The 18,937-nt window shown below is 42.3% G+C and overlaps 1 protein-coding gene across 2 annotated transcripts in view; it reads left to right on the top strand.

The window, feature by feature from the left end:
- The window catches only part of LOC143808071 (putative cation-transporting ATPase 13A4), a 730,794-nt gene that overhangs the window by 491,888 nt on the left and 219,969 nt on the right, over positions 1-18,937 (top strand). For both annotated transcript variants that reach the window (XM_077290328.1, XM_077290327.1), the window contains exons 15-16: positions 2,821-2,907; positions 3,795-3,951. In XM_077290328.1, the coding sequence (XP_077146443.1) occupies positions 2,821-2,907; positions 3,795-3,951 (244 nt within the window). The remainder of the gene's footprint in view (positions 1-2,820; positions 2,908-3,794; positions 3,952-18,937) is intronic.

The raw sequence follows: 18,937 nt of genomic DNA, 5'->3' as shown, positions 1-18,937 counted from the left end.
TGGATACAATAACTTTTGAATTTTATTACTATTTTATATTTAAAAATATATATATTTTTACAATTATTTAAAACATTTATTTTTTATACTTTTTATTTACTTTTTTACTTTGTCCCACTATGGGACTGTAAATTTTTGAAGGCTGATTGCTTGTACAGCATGGGGATGCAGCAGCATTCCCATGAATTTGCAAACTGTCAGCTCTGCACTGACATAGAAAGTTGCAGATCATGCACTGCGCATGATAAAGCAATGTTCCTACCTCTGGTCACCCGGATGTCGTCATGATGACATCGTATCACCATGGCAATGATCGGGACCCCGCGTCACATCGCGTGGTCTCCAATCCTAGGGCAGAGGGGCTGTCATCTCTCTTCTGGTTCCTGGAATGCTGTAATCACATTCGATCACAGCATTTAGGGGGTAATAGTGTCGGAAGCGGTGTGTGACCGCTCCTGGCACTTAGCGCAGCATCAATGACTAGCGGTGACATTATCTAGGTTACTGCAGGTCACTGAGGCTGCATTCCCAGCTGGGCTGAACTGCAGTGACTTCAGCACCATGAGAAAAAGTCACTGAGTTCACCACAGTTCAGCTCAGTGAGTTCAGCGTAGATCACCGTGAATTCTCATGGTAAATTCCCACAGTGATCTGCGCTGAACTCACTGAGCTGAACTGCGTTGAACTCATTGACTTTTTATCACAGTGCTGAAGTCACAGCACTGCAGCCCGACTGGGAACGCAGCCTCAGTGACTCATGGTAACCGTGATGAGGTCACCGCTAGTCATTGATGCTGCACTCTCAGCAGCTCATTCACCAGTGGTTCTCCGACTGGACAGTCGCATCGTGACACCATTCAAGTTGAAAGCTATTAATCCCCAGACATGGATTTCAGCGTGGGACAGAATGTCGGACAGGTGAGGAATATTGTTGTTTTTATTTTTATTTTATTACAGGAGATGAGAGCTTCAATAGAAATGAGTGATAGGTGAGTATAACTATGTTTATTATTTTTAAACAAAAATGAAAAATTGTGTTTTGTTTTACTTCTAACAAAAGACTTTATATTGCTGTGTCTTTATTTACAATACAACTATAGGATTAGTAATGGATAGGTGTCCATTACTAACCCGTGGGCTTGATGTCACCAGACAATACAAAAGTGACATCAACCCCACAAATATTACCCCAATTGCCACTGTTACAGGGCAAGTGGGAAGAGCCAGACAAAGCTCAAGAATTGGCGCATCTAATAGATTTGCCTTTTCTGGGCTGGATGCCGGCTGCTATTTTAAGGCTGGGGGGGTCAATGTCCATGTCTCCTTAATAGCCTGAGAACACCAGCCCCCAGCTGTCTGCTTTAGCAAGGCTGGTTGTCAAAAATGGGGGTACCACATCCCTTTTTGTTTTGATTATTTTTTTCAAATTATAAAGAAAAACAGCGTGGGGACCCCTCTTAGCTGACAGCTGAAGGTTGCAGCCCACAGCTGTCTGTTTGCCTGTCTGGTTAGCAAAAATACAAGGGAACCGACGCCATTTTATTTATAATTTTATATATTTCTATATTATTTATTTAAAGCGCAGTCAGCGGCTGATGAATACTGCCATCAGCCGCCTCCTGTTCTCACTGTTACTAGCGGCAGCAGGTGTAAGCCGATGGGAGTTATAGTCCCTTCAGCCACCGATTTCTCTCGCTGTTGTCACATGAATATAAATCTCATCTTTCTCCCCTGCTCACGCTGATCGTCTTCAGTATTTGGTGCTGGGTAACAGCGCTAACTGTACTGCTGCGTCCTAGGCGCCGGTGCATGTCACATTGATGACACTTGGATGTCATCTATGTGTCACCAGTGTGCATGTGTGCAGGACGTTTTGCAGCTGTTAAAAAATGGACATGCATTTTGCCAGTGGATACATGGTCTATGGAAACACACTGACATGTCCACAAAACTCTACACTTGAATGGGTCTACATGTGTAAGTGTCTCTGCTATGTGTAGAAATGGTCACTACATGTACTGGACACACTGATGTCTGAAATTGGCCTAAGGAGGAGTTTGGGTGTAATGGGCTCTAAGCGGTGATGAGTGGGAACTCCTACTTATAGCACTGCTTAAAGCATATTACACCAGTACAACCCCATACATACACTGGTCCTGTGGATTTTAGACATAGAGGACTTCTATGTGGCATCTAAACAAAGACTCAGGAGAGTCAAAACGTTTCATATTCATTGTCACCTGAAGCACTGAATATTTCTATGTATTCATGATAGGTACTTAGTGCACTAAACAAACCATTAACAATTGGGATTGTACAGTGAAGTTCATTTCTATGTATGTTGGGGCTGCACCTCTGTCTACTAGCACCTCTATTCACCAGATGATTCAGTGCACTTCAGTTTAAAGGATTTGGATTCATTTATGTCAGTTTTTAGAAAGGGAAAAAAAGGTTCTGTAACATGTACATTTTCTTCCATTCTAAAAAGGGACACATAATGGAACCAAGGCTGACCCCACAATAATGAATGGGGTCTCCCTGGATCAGTTGCATCAAGTATAAATTTTGAAAATGTATTTTATTTGCTTGCTCCTAAAAGTGGAACATACAAAGTAATGCCTGAATGCAAGCATTCAGTATCCTTACTATGTAAAAAAAAGTTATCTATTTTGTAAAACTTCTGTTTCATAATTTCTGCTTTTACATTTATGGGTGCTTATTTAAAGTTCATAAAACAATTAGGTTAGCAAAACAAGTGTGTGATGATGTCAGCACAGTATATACTATGTACATATTAATAATATGTGATTATATGTTTAGATTTTACAAGATGCTGACATAAAAACCAAAGAAGATGAGGACTCGCAGTCATATAAAATTGTTAAACCTGGATTAGATTCTGAAAAGGTAAATTCTCCAGAACGCACCTTGTTCAAACATGTTCTTCTATTGCATATAGCTTTGCAAATGTACATATAGCAGTATGATATAATTGTTTCTTATTCATAGTTTTATAGTATGTTGATGATTTTATATAAAATGTACGGTAATTATTATTTAGATTATTTAAACAATGGTGAAGATTAATAATTGCAATAGGTAATCAGTATTATTCCTACTGGGAGCCTTGGGCTTTCAGTCATAGACACGTAGCTTCAGTGATCATGAGCGATGGCTGAAACCACAACTTGGCACTGACAGCTGTCTCTGCACTGATGCACTGAAGAGCTGGCGGTCAGTCAGTGCTGGGACATGGTTTCAGCCACCTCTCACTATGGATTGAGGGGTGACTGAAGCCACACTGGCTGCACCTCTTTGACTGAAAGCCCAAGATTTGTGGGAGAAAAATAAAGTTAATTTCCTCTTGCTAGCTGGGCTTTCAGTGTGGTGGCCGCACAGCTTCAGAACACTATAAACCTGAAGATTAACCCCATATATGCAGGTTATTGGTATTTTCTGACATCATATGTTATCTTTAAAATAAATATAAATTCATTGTAGTGGCTCGTGCAGGATGATATACTAGGAGCATCTTCAGACATTTGCATTTAAATTTACACAGCCTGTTGGCAATCTTATTTGCTTACTAAAATTTGGCACAATTTTGCACGTTTTAATTAATGTCTCGCTGTACAAATTGGCTGGTCTAATGTCTGAATGCATTTGTTACATTAACAGATGGGTTAGATTAGACAATATTATTCTACATGTCTAAGCATGAACTTAATAGAACAAAGCTGTGAAAACCTTATTGAGAAACATATTTAGTGACAAAGCTGATTATCATCGATCAGGTTCCAGTGGAAGGTATTGCCATCCTGCACCAGTTTCCTTTCTCATCCAGCCTACAGCGCATGTCAGTCATTGTTGAGATCATGGGAGAAGATGAATTTCTCATTTTTATGAAAGGAGCTCCGGAAATGGTAGCGCAGTTTTGTACACCAGACACAGGTATTGTTCCAAGAACAAAAACTGAAGCCATTGACCTCTTTAAGCACATTTTTTGTACAGCAGTGAATGCACTTTTACCAATATAAGAAATTTAGCTTGTGTAGAATGCAAGAATATACACTTTTCTTAAAAGTAGAAAGTTGAGTCCAGCATCCAGAAGATTAAAAAACCCTATTTTATTAGTAACACTTTTTTTAAATCCAAAAGTGAAAAGGTGCAGGCTTTTTACTGAATATACGATTTAAGCTTTACCGTTACCACTCATAGCAACTAACCCAGTCCAAGAAATGAGCTAAAATACAGGTTGTGTCTAATTACAATTTTATCATAGATCTCACCCATTTAACACATGATTAAAATTAAAGAATCAAGGAAAATAGGGAAAACTATTTTTATGGAAAAAAACAATAAATATAAAAAATGTAAGAATGGTTATGATTTCCCTTTTAAAGTAATAAAAATGTCTTAAAACATTATTTCCCCCTCTCATTATTCTGGCATTTGGCAAATATTTAATAATTATGGTAATCGTAATTGACGTAAAACTGGAAAGATTTATTCTGATTTCATGTCAGATATTGAGAAAAACATGTGTCTTTTTATACAGTGAATGTAAACTTCTGGTTTTATCTGTGTATAGCTTTCAGTTTAATAAATTCAATATATCAAAATTTGTAGTGTAGTGTTAAACTATTGCATAAATGATTTATTGATCTTCAGCATGAACTGTGCAGGCCAATCAAGATCAGATATCATTGTGTAGAAATAACATGGGGCCTGTGACAGTGCAAATTAGTATATGTGTAAATCGATCAGAAATAACATCTTTAATGGGGGCGTGGCCTGAACTCCAGCTTGGAAAGACGTGTTTCAGAACGGCTCCTGGAATCAGGCCATTTTACTCTTAATTAGAGCTGTTATAAATAAACCCTTGGAGACCGGAACAGTTACCGGTACACCGGAGGATCCTCCCTGCAAACCCCAAAGGACTCTGGATCCCGGCGGTGCTCAGTTATCTGGGGAGGACTTGTTCCATCTGTGAGCACAGGCGCCATCTTCCTGCCGGCATGACTAGACCTGCCTCCCAGGACGGGAGATACGCAGCGACACCTGCTCCATAATACTTACCGGAGAGAGCGGGTTCACCTTCTGTGGTGGCGGAGTTCTTCCGGGCGAGGTGCATCGGCGGAGTCTGTGTCCCAGGGGTGAGTCTGCAGCAGGCGGTGACGCCATTTTGTGGCGCGCATGATCCACCTTGCTGCCTGAATAAGGGAAGCACACAGCGGTGCCTGCTCCGTGTGGCTGCGGGGGCACAAACCACTTCAACTGCCGGCTCACCGGAGGTCCCCCCCTCTGAATATATAGGGCTCCAGCTTTTAACATACGCATCCTGGGAGTGTCCACAGAGCAGGTTCAGGACACTTGGGAGCGGACCAGGGCCTGGGAGGAGAAGATGGAGTGAGACTTGCTAACCCTGACGGGGGCTGGGGAAGAGATACACATATGAGACGGAGGTTAATGTTTAGTAGCTTTATTACCGCTTATAGAGAGAAGAGACCTCTGCTTCCTTATTACATCCTCCCTTTAAAAACCGTCATCCTCTTCTTGGTCTGTTATACACAGCATATAAAGGACCATCTAGACTTCCACAAGTCTCAACTAAACATGGTGTCTCTATCCATAGAGGACCAGGAAAACCAGAGCTGCAGAAAAAATATCAGAATTAAAGGAATACCTGAAAGTGTCTCTAATGAGATCCTTGAAATATTTGCATTATTGCTGTCCCAAGAAAGATGTGATCAAATGGTCATTGAGAGGATACATCGCTCGCTCAGGCCTAAACCCAAGCCCGCAGATCCCCCGAGGGATGTGATATGTGGTCTCCTGGACTATTTGGATACCTCGGCAATTTTAAATGCTGCCAGGGATAATAAAAATCTATCCTACGAAGGATCATCAATTCAGCTATATCAAGACCTAGCACCATCGACTCTTGCTAAACAAAGGGTTTTGAAGCCTCTTCTTGACACACTTCGTGTGAACAAGATACTTTATAAATGGTTATTTCCTTTTGGCCTGGCTATACACGGCGGAGGAAAACAAGCTACAATTTGCCATCCAGATGACCTTGCCAAAGTCTGGGCTACATTCAACATCGAGGCAGTGGATGTCCCTTCCTGGCTGACCTTGGATATGATGCTAAATGTTCCCTCCAGTCTTCGCCCCTTGTAGGATCATGGCAAATGGTCTCCTGCCAAGAGACTCGCATCCCCGAAACAAGGCAAAACTGGAGCTAAAAAGAAACTACCTCCTTGAGATGCTTGTGTGTATCTTCTGCTCCTGACCTTCGGTCGGTTAATAGACCTGATCTTACTGGTGTGATTGGATCGGGTACAGCTCAAAGTTCGATTGGACAATGGAATTCGTCCCCTACATTGTCGTTGTTAGAGAATTAGTAAATGTAAATGAGAGGGTGTTTTTTTTTTGCTTTTTTTTTTTTCCCCCCTCTTACACCTAAGTATCTTGATTGTCACTTGTAGGCCTGTAATGGACTGTTCTGTCTGTTTTGGGAGGATGTTTTGGGCCCCTACCTCCGCCACAGATGGGATTTTTGAAGCTTATATGTTATACTTTTCCCTCCATAATATTTTTACTGTTGTTATGGTTATTTTGTTAGGTTGGTACACGTGTGCAGATGTCCTCCTAACCTCTTTTTTAGTTCATGACCGGCAGTGATTTAAAGTCAGCCACCTTAGTAGTGGCCTCATATATTGTGAAGGGCATGCGCTCACCAAGGAAAAAAAGGACAACTGATGAGATTTCTGCAATCTAAAAATTCTGGAATTGCATTTTTTCAGGAAACCCATTTTAAAAAAGATAGGACCCCTGATATGTCAAGAACACAATTCCCTACATGGTATCATAATACAGGTACCACTGCTTTAACCCCTTAATCCCATATGACAGACTATCGCGTCGAGGTGGGGTGGGCCTTAATTCCCACCGACGGGATAGTACGTCATAGCGATCGGCCTCGCTCACGGGGGGAGCGCGGCCAGGTGTCAGATGCCTATCGCAGCTGACATCCGGCATTATGTGCCAGGAGCGGTCACGGACCACCCCCGGCACATTAACCCCCGGCACACCGTGATCAAACATGATCGCGGTGTACCAGCAGTACAGGGAAGAATCGCTCAGGGAGGGGGCTCCGTGCGTGCTTCCCTGAGACGATTGGAACAAGGGAATGTACTCACCTTGTACCGAGAGTCTTCTCCCTGCAGTCCCCGGATCCAAAATGGCCGCGGGGCTGCATCTGGGTCCTGCAGGGAGTACTTCCGGGTCATGGGGCAGGCTGCAGCTGCAGCTCTGTAAGCCTGCAGTGATGAGTAGTGTTGAGCGATACCGTCCGATACTTGAAAGTATCGGTATCGGAAAGTATCGGCCGATACCGGCAAAGTATCGGATCCAATCCGATACCGATACCCGATACCAATACAAGTCAATGGGACTCAGGTATCGGACGGTATTCCTGATGGTTCCCAGGGTCTGAAGGAGAGGAAACTCTCCTTCAGGCCCTGGGAACCATATTAATGTGTAAAAGAAAGAATTAAAATAAAAAATATCGCTATACTCACCTGTCCGACGCAGCCGGGACCTCAGCGAGGGAACCGGCAGCGTTGTTTGTTTAAAATTCGCGCTTTTACTTGGTTACGTGAGGTCCCGGCTTGTGATTGGTCAGGGCGGCCATGTTGCCGGGACGCGGACCAATCACAGCAAGCCGTGACGAAATTACGTCACGGCTTGCTGTGATTGGTCCGCGTCCCGGCAACATGGCCGCCATTAACCAATCACAAGCCGTGACGTCACGGGAGGCTGGACATGCGCGTATTTTGAAAAGCGCGCGTGTCCAGCCTCCAGTGACGTCCCGGCTTATGATTGGTCACGGCGCCATGTTGCCGGGACGCGGACCAATCACAGCAAGCCGTGACGAAATTACGTCACGGCTTGCTGTGATTGGTCCGCGTCCCGGCAACATGGCCGCCATTAACCAATCACAAGCCGTGACGTCACGGGAGGCTGGACACGCGCGCTTTTCAAAATACGCGCATGTCCAGCCTCCCGTGACGTCCCGGCTTGTGATTGGTTAATGGCGGCCATGTTGCCGGGACGTCACTGGAGGCTGGACACGCGCGCTTTTCAAAATACGCGCATGTCCAGCCTCCCGTGACGTCCCGGCTTGTGATTGGTTAATGGCGGCCATGTTGCCGGGACGTCACTGGAGGCTGGACACGCGCGCTTTTCAAAATACGCGCATGTCCAGCCTCCCGTGACGTCACGGCTTGTGATTGGTTAATGGCGGCCATGTTGCCGGGACGCGGACCAATCACAGCAAGCCGTGACGTAATTTCGTCACGGCTTGCTGTGATTGGTCCGCGTCCCGGCAACATGGCCGCCCTGACCAATCACAAGCCGGGACCTCACGTAACCAAGTAAAAGCGCGAAATTTAAACAAACAACGCTGCCGGTTCCCTCGCTGAGGTCCCGGCTGCGTCGGACAGGTGAGTATAGCGATATTTTTTATTTTAATTCTCTTTTTTACACATTATTACATTAATGTTGTTGCGATACCCGATACCCGATATCACAAAAATATCGGATCTCGGTATCGGAAATTCCGATACAGCAAGTATCGGCCGATACCCGATACTTGCAGTATCGGAATGCTCAACACTAGTGATGAGTGAGATCACCGATCTCAGAGTGCTATGCAAACTGTAAGATTGGCGATCTGTGATGTCCCCCCCGGGACAAAGTAAAAAAGTAAAAAAAAAAAATGTTCACCTGTTTAAAAAAAAAAAAAAAAAGAAATTCCTAAATAAAGAAAAAATATATATTATTCCCATAAATACATTTCTTTATCTAAAAAAAAAAAAAACAATAAAAGTACACATATTTATTATCGCCGCGTCTATAACGACCCAACCTATCAAACTGTCCCACTAGTTAACCCCTTCAGTGAACACCGTAAGAAAAAAAAAAAACGAGCCAAAAAACAACGCTTTATTATCATACCGCCAAACAAAAAGTGGAATAACACGCGATCAAAAAGACGGATATAAATAACCATGGTACCTCTGAAAACATCATCTTGTCCCGCAAAAAATTAGCTGCCACACAGCATCATAAGCAAAAAAATAAAAAAGTTAAAGTCCTCAGAATAAAGCGATGCCAAAATAATTATTTTTTCTATAAAATAGCTTTTATCGTATAAAAGCGCCAAAACATAAAAAAAATATGAGATATCGCTGTAATCGTACTGACCCGACGAATAAAACTGCTTTATCAATTTTACCAAACGCGGAACGTTATAAACGCCTCCCCCAAAAGAAATTCATGAATAGCTGGTTTTTGGTCATTCTGCCTCACAAAAATCAGAATAAAAAGCAATCAAAAGCTGTCACGTGTCCGAAAATGTTACCAATAAAAATGTCAACTCGTCCCGCAAAAAACAAGACCTCACATGACTCTGTGGACCAAAATATGGAAAAATGATAGCTCTCAAAATGTGGAGACGCAAAAACTTTTTTGCTATAAAAAAGCGTCTTTTAGTGTGTGACAGCTGCCAATCATAAAAATCTGATATAAAAAAACGCTATAAAAATCCTTAGTTGGGGAAAAATAATAAAATTAAAAAAATGTATTTCCATTTTCCCATTAGGGCTAGGGTTAGGGCTAGGGTTAGGGTTGGGGATAGGGTTGGAGCTAAAGTTAGGGTTAGGGTTGGGGCTAAAGTTAGGGTTAGGGTTGGGGATAAAGTTAGGGTTAGGGTTGGGGCTAAAGTTAGGGTTAGGGTTGGGGCTAAAGTTAGGGTTTGGATTACATTTACGGTTGGGATTAGGGTTGGGATTAGAATTAGGGGTGTGTCAGGGTTAGGGGTGTGGTTAGGGTTACCATTGGGATTAGGGTTAGGAGTGTTGTTGGATTAGGGTTTCAGGTAGAATTGGGGAGTTTCCACTGTTCAGGCACATCAGGGGCTCTCCAAACGCGACATGGCGTCCGATCTCAATTCCAGCCAATTCTGCGTTGAAAAAGTAAAACAGTGCTCCTTCCCTTCCGAGCTCTCCCGTGCGCCCAAACAGGGGTTTACCCTAACATATGGGGTATCAGCGTACTCAGGACACACTGGACAACAACTTTTGTGGTCCAAGTTCTCTTTTTATCCTTGGGAAAATAAAAATTTGGGGGCTAAAAATCATTTTTGAGGGAAAAATAAGATTTTTTTATTTTCACGGCTCTGCGTTGTAAACTGTAGTGAAACACTTGGGGGTTCAAAGTTCTCACAACACATCTAGATAAGTTTCTTTGGAGGTCTAGTTTCCAATATGGGGTCACTTGTGGAGGGTTTCTACTGTTTGGGTACATCAGGGGCTCTGCAAATGCAACGTGACGCCTGCAGACCAATCCATCTAAGTCTGCTTTCCAAATGGCGCTCCTTCCCTTCTGAGCTCTGCCATGCGCCCAAACAGTGATTCCCCCCACATATGGGGTATCAGCGTACTCAGGACAAATTGGACAATAACTTTTGGGGTCCAATTTATCCTGTTACCCTTGTGAAAATACAAAACTGGGGGCTAAAAAATCATTTTTGTGAAAAAAAATATATATATTTTCACGGTCCTGCGTTATAAACTGTAGTGAAACACTTGGGGGTTCAAAGCTCTCAAAACACATCTAGATAAGTTCCTTAGGGGGTCTACTTTCCAAAATGGTGTCACTTGAGGGGGTTTCAATGTTTAGGCACATCAGGGGCTCTCCAAACGCAACATGGTGTCCCATCTCAATTCCAGTCAATTTTGCATTGAAAAGTCAAATGGCGCTCCTTCCCTTCCGAGCTCTGCCATGCGCCCAAACAATGGTTTATACCCACATATTGGGTATCAGCGTACTCAGGACAAATAGCACCACATTTTTTGTGGTCTAATTTCTTCTCTTACCCTTGGGAAAATAAAAAATTGGGGGCAAAAAGATCATTTTTGTGAAAAAATATGATTTTTTATTTTTACGGCTCTGCACTATAAACTTCTGTGAAGCACTTGTTGGGTCAAAGTGCTCACCACACATAAAAATTAAAAGTTGGAAAATTGCAAAATTTTCAAAATTTTCACCAAATTTCCGTTTTTTTTCTCAAATAAACGCAAGTTATATCGAATAAATTTTACCACTAACATGAAGTACAATATGTCACGAGAAAACAATGTCAGAATCGCCAAGATCCGTTGAAGCATTCCAGAGTCATAACCTCATAAAGGGACAGTGGTCAGAATTGTAAAAATTAGCCCGGTCATTAACGTGCAAACCACCCTCAGGGCTTAAGGGCTTAAGGGGAGTCAGTATAGCACTCAAAAGAAATGTTCCTTTTACTTTGAAAGATACCTTATCAGATGCTGATGGAAGATATATCATGGTAAAAGGGCTGCTAGCCAATACAAAAGTTACCCTTTGTAACATTTACGCCCCAAGTCAAAATCAAATTGGTTGGTATTGAATACCCTTCAATTATTCAAAGAAGGGATCATAATAATAGGAGGGGACTTCAATGTCTCTTTCAACCCAGCGATAGATTCCTCCTCAGGAAAATCTTCTATATCACAAAAAGCACTAAGAAAATTACATATTAGCCTACAATCTTTAAAATTAATTGACACATGGAGAACGCTATATCCGTCGACTAAAGATTTCACTTTCTTTTCCTCTCCCCATAATAACTATCATAGATTAGGCTACCTCCTAACTCATTTTTGTCACCTTCAACTACTGAAATCTGTGAAAATATATGTTATTTCCCTCTCAGACCATGCCCCGATTTTCTTAGAGATGAACATCAAATCAATCCCCCTCCCTTCATTTACTTGGACGCTAAACAAAACACTGCTAGGCTCTAGTTCCCATGTGACTAAATTTTCAACCTCCATTAATCTTTCTTTAAAGAAAACTGTCTTCCGGGTACTCCCATGCCCCTGGTTTGGGAGACCCATAAAGCTGTCTTGAGAGGAGAATTTATGGCACTGGGCTCCTATTTGAAAAAAGAGTCAAAAGAAGTAATGTCTATCCTTCATTAGATTAATACTATTGAAAAGTTGCACAAATGCACTCAGACAGATGAAACCCAGACGGAACTTTGAAGGATCTTTTGAACATACATTCAGCTAAGCTTTATATGAGAAGCCAACAGCAGTTCTACCTCCATGGCAATAGAGGGAGTAAACTCATGACTTCTCTCCTGAGAAAACGTAGTGGGCGTACCTTTATCACACAACTAAAAGATACGAATGGATCAATTATTTCTGAGACTGAGGATGTTGCTAGGGAATTTAAACATTTTTACGAAAACCTTTATAATCTAGATATACCAGAAGACATGGGAGATCCTGGGACAGTCTCGGAAACAATAGACACCTTCCTTTCCTCTTTGAGACTCCCTTCATTGACTGCAGATGACACTGCAGATGACATTGCCCCAATTACACCTGAAGAGGTACTAGAAATTTTATCCAACATTCCCAATGGGAAAGCCCTGGGCCCTGATGGCCTCCCAATCATCTACTATAAAAAATTAATAAAATCCCTATTACCCCATTTAGTAACACTATTGAATTCTTATCTGGCAGGGCAATCCCTCCCGAAACAAGCCTAAAGGTACCTTCACCCGAAGCAACGCTGCCGATCGCTGCAGCGTCGCTGTTTGGTTGCTGGAGAGCTGTCATACAGACCGCTCTCCAGCGACCAACGATGCCGAGGTCCCCGGGTAACCAGGGTAAACATCGGGTTACTAAGCGCAGGGCCGCGCTTAGTAACCCGATGTTTACCCTGGTTACCAGCGTAAAAGTAAAAAAAACAAACAGTACATACTCACCTGCGCGTCCCCCAGCGTCTGCTTCCTGACACTGACTGAGCTCCGGCCCTAACAGCACAGCGGTGACGTCACCGCTGTGCTTTCACTTTCACTTTAGGGCCGGCGCTCAGTAAGTGTCAGGAAGCAGACGCTGGGGGACGCGCAGGTGAGTATGTACTGTTTGTTTTTTTTACTTTTACGCTGGTAACCAGGGTAAACATCGGGTTACTAAGCGCGGCCCTGCGCTTAGTAACCCGATGTTTACCCTGGTTACCAGTGTAAAACATCGCTGCTATCGTTGCTTTTGCTGTCAAACACAACGATACACGGCGATCGGACGACCAAATAAAGTTCTGGACTTTATTCAGCGACCAGCGACATCACAGCAGGATCCTGATCGCTGCTGCGTGTCAAACTAAATGATATCGCTAGCCAGGACGCTGCAACGTCACGGATCGCTAGCGATATCGTTACAAAGTCGTTTCGTGTGAAGGTACCTTTAGAAGCTTTTATCACGGTGTTGCCAAAGGAGGGTAAAGACCCCAATCTTTGTTCCAGCTACAGACCGATATCCCTCCTTAACACAGATACGAAGCTATGGGCAAAACTCTTAGCGACCTGGCTGGGTAACATCCTCCCTAGATTGATCCACTCGGACCAGGCAGGTTTTGTACGAGGAAGGGAGGGTAAGGATAATTCAACTAAAGTTCTCCAATCCATAATGTATGCTAGAAGGCGAAATTTGCTGCTGACCCTCCAATCTACTGATGCCGAGAAGGCTTTTGATAGAGTGAGTTGGAGATATATGGAGAGGGTCTTGCACAGGTTTCGTTTTCCTCCACAGTTTATTACAGCGTTTTTTTCCTTGTATTCCTTTCCCACTGCCAATGTCCGGGTGATTGGTATTTTATCGGACACTTTTAATATTAGTAATGGTACCAGGCAGGGGTGCCGTTGTCTCCTTATTTGTTTATACTGGTTATCGAAATGCTGATACAGAGAATTAGACAGGAAGAACAGGTCAAGGGACTGCAGATAGGTGGAATGGAAATAAAACCGTTAGCATTTGCAGATTATTTGCTTTTCCTTATTTCTAATCCTTTTAAAGCATTTCCTTAATATACTTAATTATTTTGGTAAATTATCAAACTTTAAAATTAACAACTCTAAATCGGAAGCTCTCAATATTATGTTATCAAACTTTCAGCTAGCTAATTTACATAAACTAACCCCCTTCTCTTGGTCTGCATCCTCTATAAAATATTTGGGAATTTGGGTTACCAAAGACCCCATGGACTTATTCCGTTCTTACTTTTCACCCTTAAAAAAAGAAATTAGACACGTTGATGAAATCGTATAATTTACCCACTCTATCGTGGATGGGTCGTATCAATGTATGTAATCCCTTTACCCCCAAGGGTGGTTTGCACATTAATGACAAGGCCAATTTTTACAATTCTGACCACTGTCCCTTTATGAGGCTATAACTCTGTAACGCTTCAACGGATCCCGGTAATTCTGACATTATTTTCTTGATACATATTGTACTTCATGATAGTGGTAAAATTTCTTTGATATTGCCTGCGTTTATTTGTGAAAAAAAAAACGGAAATTTCGTGAAAATTTGGAAAAAATTTTCCAACTTTGAATTTTTATGCCCTTAAATCAGAGGTATGTCACGCAAAATACTTAATAAGTAACATTTCCACATGTCTACTTTACATCAGCACAATTTTGGAACCAAGTTTTTTTTTTTTGTTAGGGAGTTATAAGGGTTAAACGTTGACCAGAAATTTCTCATTTTTACAACACTATTTTTTAGGGACCACATCTCATTTGAAGTCATTTTGAGGGGTCTATATAATAGAAAATACCCAAGTGTGACACAATTCTAAAAGCTGCACCCCTCAAGGTGCTCAAAACCACATTCAAGAAGTTTACTAACCCCCTTCAGGTGTTTCACAGGAATTTTTGGAATGTTTAAATAAAAATGAACATTTAACTTTTTTGCACACAAAATTTATTTCAGCTCCAATTTGTTTTATTTTACCAAGGGTAACAGGAGAAAATGGACCCCAAAGTTGTTGTACAATTTGTCCTGAGTACGTTGATACCCCATATGTGGGGGTAAACCACTGTTTGGGCGCATGGCAGAGCTTGGAAGGAAAGGAGCGCCATTTTACTTTTCAATGCAAAATTGACTGGAATTGAGATGGGACGCCATGTTGCGTTTGGAGAGCCCCTGATGTGCGTAAACATTGAAACCCCCCACAAGTGACACCATTTTGGAAAGTAAACCCCTTAAGGAACTTATCTAGATGTGTGGTGAGTACTTTTACCCAACAAGTGCTTCACAGAAGTTTATAGTGCAGAGCCATAAAAATAAAAAATCATATTTTTTCACAAAAATGATCTTTTCGCCCCCAATTTTTTATTTTCCCAAGGGTAAGAAAAGAAATTAGACCACAAAAAATGTGGTGCAATTTGTCCTGAGTACGCTGATACCCCATATGTAGGTATAAACCATTGTTTGGGCGCATGGCAGAGCTCGGAAGGTAAGGAGCGCCATTTGACTTCTCAATGCAAAATTGACTGGAATTGAGATGGGACGCCATGTTGCATTTGGAGAGCCCCTGATGTGCCTAAACATTGAAACCCCCCGCAAGTGACACCATTTTGGAAAGTAGACCCCCAAAGGAACTTATCTAGATGTGTTTTGAGAGCTTTGAACCCCCAAGTGTTTCACTACAGTTTATAACGCAGAGCCGTGACAATAATTTTTTTTTTCACAAAAATGATTTTTTAGCCCCCAGTTTTGTATTTTCACAAGGGTAACAGGATAAATTGGACAACAATAGTTGTTGTCCAATTTGTCCTGAGTACGCTGATACCCCATATGTGGAGGGGAACCACTGTTTGGGCACATGGCAGAGCTCGGAAGGGAAGGAGTGACATTTTGGAATGCAGACTTAGATGGATTGGTCTGCAGGTGTCACGTTGCATTGGCAGAGCCTCTGATGTACCCAAACAGTAGAAACCCCCCACAAGTGACCGCATTTTGGAAACTAGACCTCCCAAGGAACTTATCTAGATGTGTTGTGAGAACTTTGAACCCCCAAGTCTTTCACTACAGTTTACAACGCAGAGCCGTGAAAATAAAAAAATCTTTTTTGTCCCACAAAAATTATTTTTAGCCCCCAAATTTTTATTTTCCCAAGGATAAAAAGAGAACTTGGACCCCAAAAATTGTTGTCCAATTTTTCCCCGAGTACGCTGATGCCCCATATGTTGGGGTAAGCCCCTGTTTGGGCGCACGGGAGAGCTCGGAAGGGAAGGAGCACTGTTTTACTTTTTCATCGCAGAATTGGCTGGAATTGAGATCGGATGCCATGTCCCGTTTGGAGAGCCCCTGATGTGCCTGAACAGTGGAAACTCCCCAATTCTACCTGAAACCCTAATCAAAACACACCCCTAACCCTAATCCCAACGGTTACCCTAACCAAACGCCTAACCCTGACACACCCCTAACTCTAATCCCAACCGTAAATGTAATCCAAACCCTAACCCTAACTTTAGCCCCAACCCTAACCCTAACTTTAGCCCCAACCCTAACCCTAACTTTAGCTCCAACCCTAGCCCCAACCCTAGCCCTAACCCTAACCCTTGCCCTAACCCTAACCCTAGCCCTAACCCTAATGGGAAAATGGAAATAAATTCATTTTTTTATTTATTATTTTTCCCTAACTAAGAGAGTGATGAAGGGGGGTTTGATTTACTTTTATAGCGGTTTTTATATCGGATTTTTATGATTGGCAGCTGTCACACACTAAAAGACGCTTTTTATAGCAAAAAAGCTTTTGCGTCTCCACATTTTGAGACCTATAATTTTTCCATATTTTGGTCCACAGAGTCATGTTAGGTCTTGTTTTTTGCGGGACGAGTTGTCGTTTTTATTGGTAACATTTTCGGACACATGACAGCTTTTGATCGCTTTTTATTCCGATTTTTGTGAGGCAGAATGAACAAAAAACAGCTATTCGTGAATTTCTTTTGGGGGAGGCGTTTATACCGTTCCACGTTTGGTAAAATTGATACAGCAGTTTTATTCGTCGGGTCAGTACGATTACAGCGATACATCATTTATATCATTTTTTTAAGTTTTGGCACTTTTATACGATAAAAGCTATTTTATAGAAAAAAAATAATTATTTTGGCATCGCTTTATTCTGAGGACTATAACTTTTTTGCTTTTTTGCTTACGATGCTGTATGGTAGCTCGTTTTTTGCGGGACAAGATGACGTTTTCAGCGGTACCATGGTTATTTATATCCGTCTTTTTGATCGCGTGTTATTCTACTTTTTGTTTGGCGGTATGATAATAAAGCGTTGTTCTTTGCCCCGTTTTTTTTTTTCTTACGGTATTCACTGAAAGGGTTAACTAGTGGGACAGTTTGATAGGTTGGGTCGTTACGGACGTGGCGATACTAAATATGTGTACTTTTATTGTTTTTTTTTATTATTTAGATAAAGAAATATATTTATGGGAATAATATTTATTTATTTTTTTCTTTATTTAGGAATTTATTTATTTATTTTTTTACACATGTGGAATTTTTTTTTTTTTTTACTTTGTCCCAGGGGGGGACATCACAGATCGCTGATCTGACAGTTTGCCCAGCACTTACAGCACTGCAGGCTTACTGGTGCCTGCTCTGGACCCGGAAGTAGTCTCTGCAGGACCCGGATGCAGCCCCGCAGCCATTTTGGATCCGGGGCCTGCAGGGATAGGAGGTAAGAGACGCTCGGAGCAACACAATCATATCGCGTTGCTCCGAGGGTCTCAGGGAAGCACGCAGGGAGCCCCCTCCCTGCGCGATGCTTCCCTATACCATCGGAACACTGCGATCATGTTTGATTGCAGTGTGCCGGGGGATAATGTGCCGGGGTCATTCTGTGACTGCTCCTGGCACATAGTGCCAGATGTCAGCTGCGATAGTCAGCTGACACCCGGCCGCGATCGGCCGCGCTCCCCCGTGACCGCGGCCGATCTCGCTGGACGTACTATCCCGTCGGTGGTCATACGGGCCCACCCCACCTCGACGGGATAGTACGTCCAATGTCAGAAAGGGGTTAAAGCATATCTGATGCCTATATTATTATACTGTATGAACATGATCCCCATTAGTCTTCCCCTTCCTTTTTTCAAAAATATAAGGTCCTTAATATCCAAATTCATATGGAGAAATAAACCAGCCAGGCTACCTTTCAAATTGTTAACTTATCCCACCTCCTGCGGTGGTTTGGGAGTTCCTGATCCTTATATCTATTGCAAAGCTATACACTTAAGTAGATGGCTGAGAATTGCATTCGGCTTCGAGAGGGGCACACTTGACACGATGGATATGGCTTTATTGGGCAATAGGGGAATTCCATTCCTATGGTCGCGTTCAAAACCGATGGATTCGTTGGGTCTGGACGTTATAACCTTAGCTACCCTGCATATCAAACGCTCCATTTTAAATGAATTACCAACAGAGTCATTCCCTTCATCATTAATTCCCATTGCAGTCATTCCATATCTAATTAACCCTAACTTCAAGGATTCATATAACCTATGGTCGAAGCTCCCTATGGATTCTCTTAATAATTTTTATGATGAAAAAACTTTTAAAAACAATATTTGGCCTAGCAATGCTCTGACCTCACCAAAAAATTTCCTTCAAGAATGCCATACTAAACGTATTCTTATGCAATTCAGAAAAACAATTCCCGCATACGTCCAGCTGGTCATGGCTGGATCTCATGCTTAAAACGGGTTCGGCCAGATATAGAGTAAAATCTCGCTTATACTCCCGACTTATTACCCCTTCTCAATACTCTAAACCCTCTTTTATTTATTCCTGGGAATCTGAATTCAATATCACGTTTTCAGACGATCAGATCTCCAAGATGTTGATGTTTGCCCGGGGGTTTTCTCGCTGTATTCTGCTACAGGAAAATTCATGCAAGATACTAACCAGATGGCATATGACCCCAGTCAAACTCCATCATCTAGGCTTATCGGACTCCGGCTTATGTTGGCGGTGCCAGGCC

The sequence above is a fragment of the Ranitomeya variabilis genome, chromosome 2 (genome assembly GCF_051348905.1).
Source record: "Ranitomeya variabilis isolate aRanVar5 chromosome 2, aRanVar5.hap1, whole genome shotgun sequence".
Classification (NCBI taxonomy): Eukaryota; Metazoa; Chordata; class Amphibia; order Anura; family Dendrobatidae; genus Ranitomeya; species Ranitomeya variabilis.
This window is presented reverse-complemented; position numbering and strand designations above follow the sequence as displayed.